This window comes from Olea europaea, chromosome 11 (genome assembly GCF_002742605.1).
Source record: "Olea europaea var. sylvestris chromosome 11, O_europaea_v1, whole genome shotgun sequence".
NCBI classification, from domain to species: Eukaryota; Viridiplantae; Streptophyta; class Magnoliopsida; order Lamiales; family Oleaceae; genus Olea; species Olea europaea.
In genome coordinates, this window is record NC_036247.1 from 27,494,249 (window position 1) to 27,502,634 (window position 8,386).

Here is an 8,386-nt window from a genome sequence, read left to right on the forward strand (position 1 = left end):
AACCTGCACAGTTGCTGATAAAGTCTGTAAGCTGATAATTGATAGTGGCAGTTGTGAGAATGTAGTGTCTGAGGAGGCTATCGAGAAACTACAACTGAAGATGGATCGTCATCCCAAACCATACAAGTTGTCTTGGCTGAATAAAGGCAGTGAGGTAACAGTAGAAAAACGATGCTTAGTGTCTTTCTCAATTGGAAAAAAATATTTTGATAATGCTTGGTGTGATGTGGTATCAATGGACGCCTGTCATGTTTTGTTGGGACGACCTTGGCAGTATGATCGCAGTGTTATCCATGATGGGCGGAAGAATACTTATTCTCTTAGTATCAAAGGAAAGAGAATTGTTTTGGTGCCTCGCATGGAAGGAAACATCCCTACCCCGGTAGTTAAAAACCCCAATCTACTTTCTATGTCCAGGTTTTTGGTTGAGGTTGGGCGTGAAAAAATAGTTTATGCTTTAATGCCTAGTGAAAATAGTACGGCGAGTGTGGATTCAGAATTTCCAGCAGAAGTACAGCAACTACTGATGGAGTTTTCTGACTTGATGCTAGAGGATCTTCCTTCAGGATTACCACCTATAAGGGACATTCAACATCAGATCGACCTCATTCCGGGGTCGAGTCTGCCAAACCGACCAGCATATCGCCTCAGTCCCAAGGAAGCTGAAGAGTTGCAGCGAGCAGGGAGTTTGAATCGAGTAGCAGATGCATTGAGTCGTCGCACATTACTCCTCACCACCATGAGCACCAAGATTGTCGTATTTGAGGCATTTCCTGATATGTATGCTGCGGATCCCTCATTTGGGAAAATAATTCGGGAGGTAACTGATAATCATCGACATAATTTTGTTTTACATAATGGTTACCTGTTTCGTGGATTGCGGTTATGCATTCCAGATTGTTCGCTAAGGCAGCAGATTATTAGTGAACTTCATAACGAAGGACATTTTGGGCGAGACAAAACATTGGCATTGGTCTCTTCTGATTATTACTGGCCCAAGTTGAGCAGTGATGTGGCACATTATGTGGAGCGGTGTTATGTATGTCAACGGTCTAAAGGGGCTCTTACTAATGCTGGATTGTACACACGATTACCCGTACCTGAAGTTCCTTGGTTTGATGTCAGTATGGATTTTGTCTTGGGCTTACCTCGTACACAGCGGGCGATGGATTCCATTTTTGTTGTTGTTGACAGATTTTCAAAGATGGCTCATTTTGTAGCTTGCTGGAAGACAATGGATGCTACTCGGATTGCTCATCTTTATTTTAGAGAGATTGTGCGTTTACATGGTGTCCCACGGTCAATTACTTCTGATCATGATACTAAGTTTATGAGTCATTTCTGGAGGAGTTTGTGGGGGAAACTTAGGACGAAGTTGAATTTTAGCAGTGCATACCATCCCCAAACAGATGGCCAGAATGAGGTAGTAAATCAGAGTTTGGGAAATCTTTTGAGAAGCTTGGTAGGGACTAAACTGAAGCAGTGGGATTTGGCATTACCTCAAGCAGAGTTTGCTTATAATTGGTTGAGGAATAGAACCACCGGATTGAGTCCTTTTGAAATTGTCTTTGGTCGAAATCCATCCGGAGTACTTGATTTGGCTCCAATTCCACGTGTGGGTCGCTTCAATAATAAAGCTGATGAGATGGCTGAACATCTTCGAGGTATCCATGAGCAGGTGAAGCTGTCCATACAGGATAGTAATACTAAGTACAAAGTTCAGGCAGATAGTCATCGACGCCAGGTGTTGTTTGATGTTGGTGATTTTGTTTGGGCAGTATTAACTCGTGATCGTTTTCCAGTTGGGGAATACAATAAACTAAAGGAGCGGAAGATTGGACCTTGTGAAGTGCTGCAGAAGATCAATGATAATGCTTACAGGTTGCGCCTCTCAAGTCATTTGAAGACCTCTGACGTCTTCAACGTAAAACACCTAAGTCCTTGTTTTATGGAGTTCGATGAAATTACTGTGAACTCGAGGGCGAGTTCTTTTCAACCCGGGGCGACTGATGCAGGAGGATCCGAGTCAAGTGATGCTGAGTTTGTCAGATAGCACGATGATGGCGCTGAGATACCATGAGATGGCGGATCGACGCAAAGATGGAAAGTGAATTGCAATTATTCCTTAATTGGGGGAATTTGACGCGTCTTTGGTAATTTGGCCATAACTTTAGCTACGGTTATTGAAATCGCTATTATGACCCCAATCAGAAAAGCTCTCTTCAGCGCACACATCGTGGCTACCCAACTATGCTCAGTGGGCTCAATTTCAAGCCCAAAATTCGTTGTTTTCCCTTCCAAAATTCAATTTTAAGTTATTTTTTGCTATTTATGGTAATATTTCATTTTCCTTTTTCCATAAGTTAGAAAACTTGAATTGAGCCAAATTTTTGGCAACCTACTTCTTTTACTTAATATTTTATTCTAGTATAATTTCAAGATTTTTCCATTTTTTGGTAATTTTCCCATAATTTCGTATTTCGCAGCTAATTAACCCGGCTTGTGGGTTAATTTTGGTCATTCTACATTATTAATAATATTGAGTTGATTTCAAAGCTCGGCTTGTGGGTTAGTTTTCAGTATTCTGCATTATTAATAATATTGAGTTGAATTCAGAGTATTTTCTCTATTTTTTTTGGGCATTTTCTGTCGTTTCTTTCTTGGAAATCATCTTCTATAACAAGCCAATAAGATAATCAATATCCTACCCCGACGTCACATTAATTATGTTGAGACCTTTTCACCTATCTCGCAAAAAGATTCTTTTCGAATTATCATGGTGCTTGTGGCACACTATGACTTGGAGCTTTATCAAATGGATGTTAAGACCGCATCTTTGAATGGAAATCTTTCTAGAATGATTTACATGAAACAACTTAAAGGCTTTGTTATGAAAGGAAAAGAAAACTTGGTATGTAAATTAAACAAATCCTTATATTGCCCCAAGCTAGCATCTTGACAGTGGTATCTGAAGTTTGATGAGGTTGTAACTTCTCATGATTTTGTCGAAAATACAGTTGATCAATGCATTTATCTCAAAATCAATGGGATAAATTTTATTTTTTTATCTTGTATGTTGTGGACATTTTGCTTGCTAGCAGTAACTTAAGGTTGTTTCATGAGACAAAGCCCGGCGTCAACTTGTGAGAGAAAAAGTAAAATATGAAGGCTGAAATAGTGAAATAACGGTCAAAAAATCAATTTTTTGTTTGAAAAAATCACTTCCAAACAGGCTATATAATTGGGAATATGACTATTTTTTGGTCTAATGGGGCCCACCCGTACGAGGGTGGGTAGAAAATAGTAGCTGGCAACAATCCATATTTTGCTGCCAACGGTAAAAATTGTACTGAAAAGATGTTCTAGACACATGCTAAAATTATGAGGGTGGATTAACCATGTCTACAACTAACAATATTTAGATGTTAAATATGAGTTTTGCTTGACGTCCAGGAAGTCATTTGGCGCCTCCCCATAGGTGGGGGGCTTATATGTCCAGGGCCCACGTGGACTTGGACAGAGGGCTTTGCCCATTAAATATCTATATGTAACATATATATGAAGTCTTCTTAAAAACGATAAAATCTTTCAAAAAAGATTTTCTTTATTTTAAAACCTAAATGGTAACTATTCAAAATATATTAAACCCCAGTTTTGTTTACATAAAAATCGTTTTATTCGAACAATAAATCAATTGATGTGAGTTCGTTGTTCTTTTCAAATTTTCTTTGAAACTTAAATAATTCTTGCCAGCAATTTTCACTTGGAAAAGCGGGTGGAGATAAGTGGGAGTTCATGAGTGATGAGGCAATTATATGTCATCTAAGATATTGTTTATATTTTATTTTTTCTTCTCAAGAATCTCCTAATGTCATGATAAAAATAAAGAAAAAGTTCCCTTTATGTAAAAGGAAGATAAACGGAAGGAGGAATATTAGCAGCAAGTGGCAAACTAAAAAAAAATTTCAATCGAATCCAGGACAAGAACATTGGAAAGCAGCTAAGAAAGTTATGGGATATTTGAAGAAAACTGAAGGTTACATGCTTACATTCCAGTGTTCAAATCATCTTGAGGTGGTAGGCTACTCAAATTCTAATTTTGCTAGATGTCAAGATGATTTGAAATCAACCTCAAGTTATATTTTCATGTTAGCTAGTGGTGCTATCTGTTGGAAAAGTGTTAAACAGACTCTAGTGACATCTTCTACTATGCAAGTTGAATTTGTGGGATGTTATGGGTTACAATCCAAGCTGTTTGGTTAAGAAACTTCATCTCTGGCATGAAAGTTGTTGATTCCATCTCAAGACCGATCACCATCTACTGTGATAACAGTGCAGTAGTGTTCTTTTCAAAGAATAATAAAAGTTCTGGTGGGTCAAAGCATATTGACATCAAATATTTGATAGTTAGAGACAGAATCAAGGAAGGGTAGACGAAAATAGAGCATATCAATATGGAGGTAATGATTGTAGAACCTTTAACTAAAGGACTCGCTCCAAAAGTCTTTAAGATATGTTGCTAATATTGGCATTGTGGAAATATTTGATGATTTTGGTTAGTGAGAGTTATTTATTTGGGCTTGATCCCTTTGCAGAGTACGTAAGCAATCCATATGTTTTCGGGTATAGCCCCTTTTGATAATAAAATATTTTTCCCCTATCCATGAATTATTTTGAGCGTGCATTTGATTTATATCTTTTATTATGATATTATTGTAATCTCAAGATATGACAAGATAAAGACATAAGATGAGTCTCTTCTAGAGACATGACTTCATTTTGATTTGAAGCATTATGATGGCCGATATGAATTAGCACAGTTTTTTATTACATTTGGTGCTAAGTTCATACCACACACTACCATATTAGTTGGAGGATGGGGATCCATGTCGATAAGAATGTTGGCATTTGTAGCTATGGAATGGTCTTACATTGCTTAGTTGGTGCAATGACTTACATGTTCGGTGTTAATATTCATGTTGGACTGGATCACGTTGCGTAAGGTGTTATCGTTGGAGCTATACTTTTGTGGCCACCTATATAGTCTAACCTGGGTGTTAAAAGTTTTGTTATAGCAATCAAATGTTTGCCCAAGTGGGAGAATGTTAGAATAATTCCAAATGTGGGCTTCACATTCGATTGTAAAATTTACGGGTTAGATAGGTTTTACTACATGATCGTGTGTCGTTTTGATGTAAATACGAGGAACCTGCTCAGAATTCTCCCCTTCTGTAAATTGTGCACATGTCAATGCATGAATTGGCCCCGCCCGCAAAAGCATTTCTGCTAATGTCGAATCCTGAATGTTTAGAATTAGAATTAACGAGCATATCGACAATGTTAACGTCTGTTGTAATTGACTCGTTGTGTTGAATTCGTCCCAATGTAAGTGCAAGAATTACCTCTCGAGGCGACAATTGATAAATGATTTTCCTCTGCAGTTCTTTCTTGACAATCAGAGTGGTTGGAGGATGATCCTGCCCTAATCCGAAGCCCAAGTCATATACATCATTAATTCCTCCAAAGTCGGAAAGATCCGGTACTCCCTGTAAAATACCCATAATGTACGACTTCTAAATACTTGATAAGATTTAAGAACTAGGAATATGTTGCAAAGTTACAAAATAATAGTTAAAATAATTTGCATTATTTGACGAAATGGTTGGGTATACTTTAACAATTTAATTTAGTCAAGACTAGCATCATAAAATCTGTAGAATGATGATCTGTGCAACCAACTCCGACAGTAACCCTCTATCCTCCCCCTTTAATACAATTTTCTTTTATTCAACAAGATCCTACGTGTTGAGTTAAAATTGTGAAAAATGCTATACGTACAAGGGTATGATTTACGGAATTTTTATAGAACACTCACATGGGATGGGCCTCATGTGATTAAAATATTGTCAAAAAATATCACCCCACGCACCTCTCAGTGTGTGTCATGTACACACCCTGTGAAGTAGGGTCTGTACTTGTAGCTTTGTCCTAAAATTGTTCGTCGTTGCTTGATATCAGGATATGTATTTTATATATCATATATATTATTATTCTAGCCTTCTAGGTAACAAAGAATGGGTAAAAGAACCACTTACAAAAGTCTATATGAAGTTGTCAAACAAATTAATTTCCCACTTAAAGGTAGAAACTTCGTAGATAAATGAAAAAAAATAAATGCGAGCAACATTATATAGTCTGGGCCATCGAGTCATCCTGTTGTATACTAACGCTTCGTGCTTGAGTCTTAATTAGAACAATTTTCATCAATTAATAACTACAAAAAAATTGCTTTTTAACTGACAAAATTTTGGTGTTAAGAATCCCGATTTCCGAGATAATTATCATGTTCCTCGTAATATGTTTGTGTATTGTCAGAAAGTAAATGCATTCAAGAACTTACATCTTTGATATCTTGGTCAGTGACAAAGCCTATTTTCAGCATGGTGGCTGCAAGAAAAACTGCAAGGCTGATTTTCTTTGCAAACTTGTGAATTGCATCCGTCAAACTAAGCCCTCCGGCGCTATGTCCAACCAACATCACCTGTATCGAAAAAAATAAGACTTAAGTTTGCTTATAGAAATTACTTTTAAGTTAAATGAATACATGTGAGTCATTTCTACCTTTTCATTGTCGTCTAAGGATGACAAGAAGTCGATGAGCGGCTTGTTGTACTCTTCGAATGAAAGAATTGTATTGGGATCGGTTTGATCGACGCCGGCAGCTTTGAGGTCAATACATGTAACTCTGTAGCCGGAATTCTCCATTAGGCATCTAATTTTATACCAGCACCACCCTCCCCCTCCAATGCTAGCTTGCCCCATTGACGACTAATACTTTGTGAGGTGTAAGGAGGAAAAGATCTGGCTGCTATTACAATTATTATTCATATCAACAATGGCCTCTGCATATATGTGTTTTCGCGCGGGTTAGTCGCTAACAATTAAAAAGGGATCAGACAATTGTGTAAGGGACAAACCTCTTGAGACAAATTCCCAAAAAGGGGTGTTTTTATTGGCGACGACTTTACAATTGGAAAATAAAAACAGAATGCCTCCAAGAGGCGCAAGCACACGAGTTACTGTAAAAGAAGTGTTTTAAATCTAAACTAAGAAATTGAAAGTTACATATTCTCTGTTTGAGAGTGTTTGATTCGGGGTCCTTTGCTCTATGTCTTTTCTTCCTTTTATACTCCCTGGATGATTTTTTCGTGATCAACCGCTTAAGAAACTGCTTGATCGCTCTATAACTACCCACTTTCCTTGTAGTGGCCAACTTGTCATGGATCTGCCTTCTCTAACTGCTGCCATTACTTTTGTCGTTCAACCGTCTTCAATTGAATTCCTTGAATCGTGGAACGTGATAGGATTACCAAATAACTGCTTCATTAACTGCACTTTTGGGTAACCATAACTTCTTATGTTTGCTAAGATGCTGGGCGACTTGAATGTTTGGACGAGAGCAGAGTCACAGCTCTGGCCAACTGCATGGCAATTCAAATCTTGGGCGACTTGCAACCTTGGACGATGGTATTTTCGCGTTCATGGGCTTCCTTATTTGGGCATTTATCCTGCATTGCCTGACTGGGTCGTTCTTTGGGCTATTTGATTTTGGGGATCTTCTAATTAGGCTTCATTCCTTGGGCTATTCAACTTGGGCTGAACTTTTTGTGTGTCAACAATTACCCCCCAATATGGCAGAATTAATACCAATTATTAATTTTTTGCCATATTCACTTTGTGTTTCCCAGCAACATTCGAAATTCCTAAGAATTTCAATCATTATTTTCTTCCATAGCCTGAAAAGGTGCGACGTTTGCAAACCCTTATAACACCCAAATACGCCATTTCATTGCACCACTAAATCACGCCTCATTTTTTCACGCTTCTTCCTCGCAATATTACTGTTCATGTCCTTGCTTCTCTGCTACCTAACTCTGAAAAAACTCTATTTCGTCCCTAATGGCTGCTTCACAATCTCAGTCTGGTGACTCCTTCAGTTTCGAAGACTTTCAGAAACTCCTTACTCGGCCATGCATAACTCCGAACTTCCTTGCACCGGCCAATGTTGAACTCAATGAGTTCTATCTAGGTCCTTTTTTCAACAATGCCGAGGCCATCGAACAAGCGACGGTCGGTCAGCTGTTTCCTTGTACTCAGGGCCCTCCGTTTCTGAATTCTTTGCCGCTAGGGCCACTTCGCCAAAGAGGTATTCGTACTTGGCCTAAATCTGATGTTGTTTTTTGTAGATAGCATGCTCGCCTTGTGGACCATGGTCCTACTATGACAATTTTTGATAATGTTAGGATTTCTGATTTGTTAGAAATCTCTCTTCAACCCCCTATTTTTGACCCAGTACTTTTTCCAATCGCTTTAAGTTTTTGGTCTT

The 8,386-nt window shown here is 38.2% G+C and overlaps 1 protein-coding gene across 1 annotated transcript; it reads right to left on the bottom strand.

Annotated features, from left to right (window-relative positions):
• Positions 1 to 5,155: 5,155 nt before the first annotated feature.
• LOC111404642 (methylesterase 17-like) lies at positions 5,156 to 6,822 on the bottom strand. Its single transcript, XM_023033422.1, has 4 exons — positions 6,622 to 6,822; positions 6,401 to 6,541; positions 5,403 to 5,546; positions 5,156 to 5,299 (listed from the first exon to the last, which is right to left on the bottom strand). The coding sequence occupies exons 1-4, from the start codon at positions 6,820 to 6,822 to the stop codon at positions 5,156 to 5,158; spliced, it is 630 nt and encodes a 209-aa protein (XP_022889190.1).
• Between the last annotated feature and the right edge of the window lie 1,564 nt (positions 6,823 to 8,386).

Bases quoted from the DNA above. Each gene is read 5' to 3' on its own strand.
- LOC111404642 (XM_023033422.1), bottom strand. From the start codon at position 6,822: ATGGGGCAAGCTAGCATTGGAGGGGGAGGGTGGTGCTGGTATAAAATT. The intron at 5,547-6,400 runs GTAAGTTCTTGA...GGTATTTTACAG, and splicing joins CTGACCAAGATATCAAAGAT to GGAGTACCGGATCTTTCCGA. The intron at 5,300-5,402 runs GTAATTCTTGCA...CTAAACATTCAG, and splicing joins ATCAATTGTCGCCTCGAGAG to GATTCGACATTAGCAGAAAT.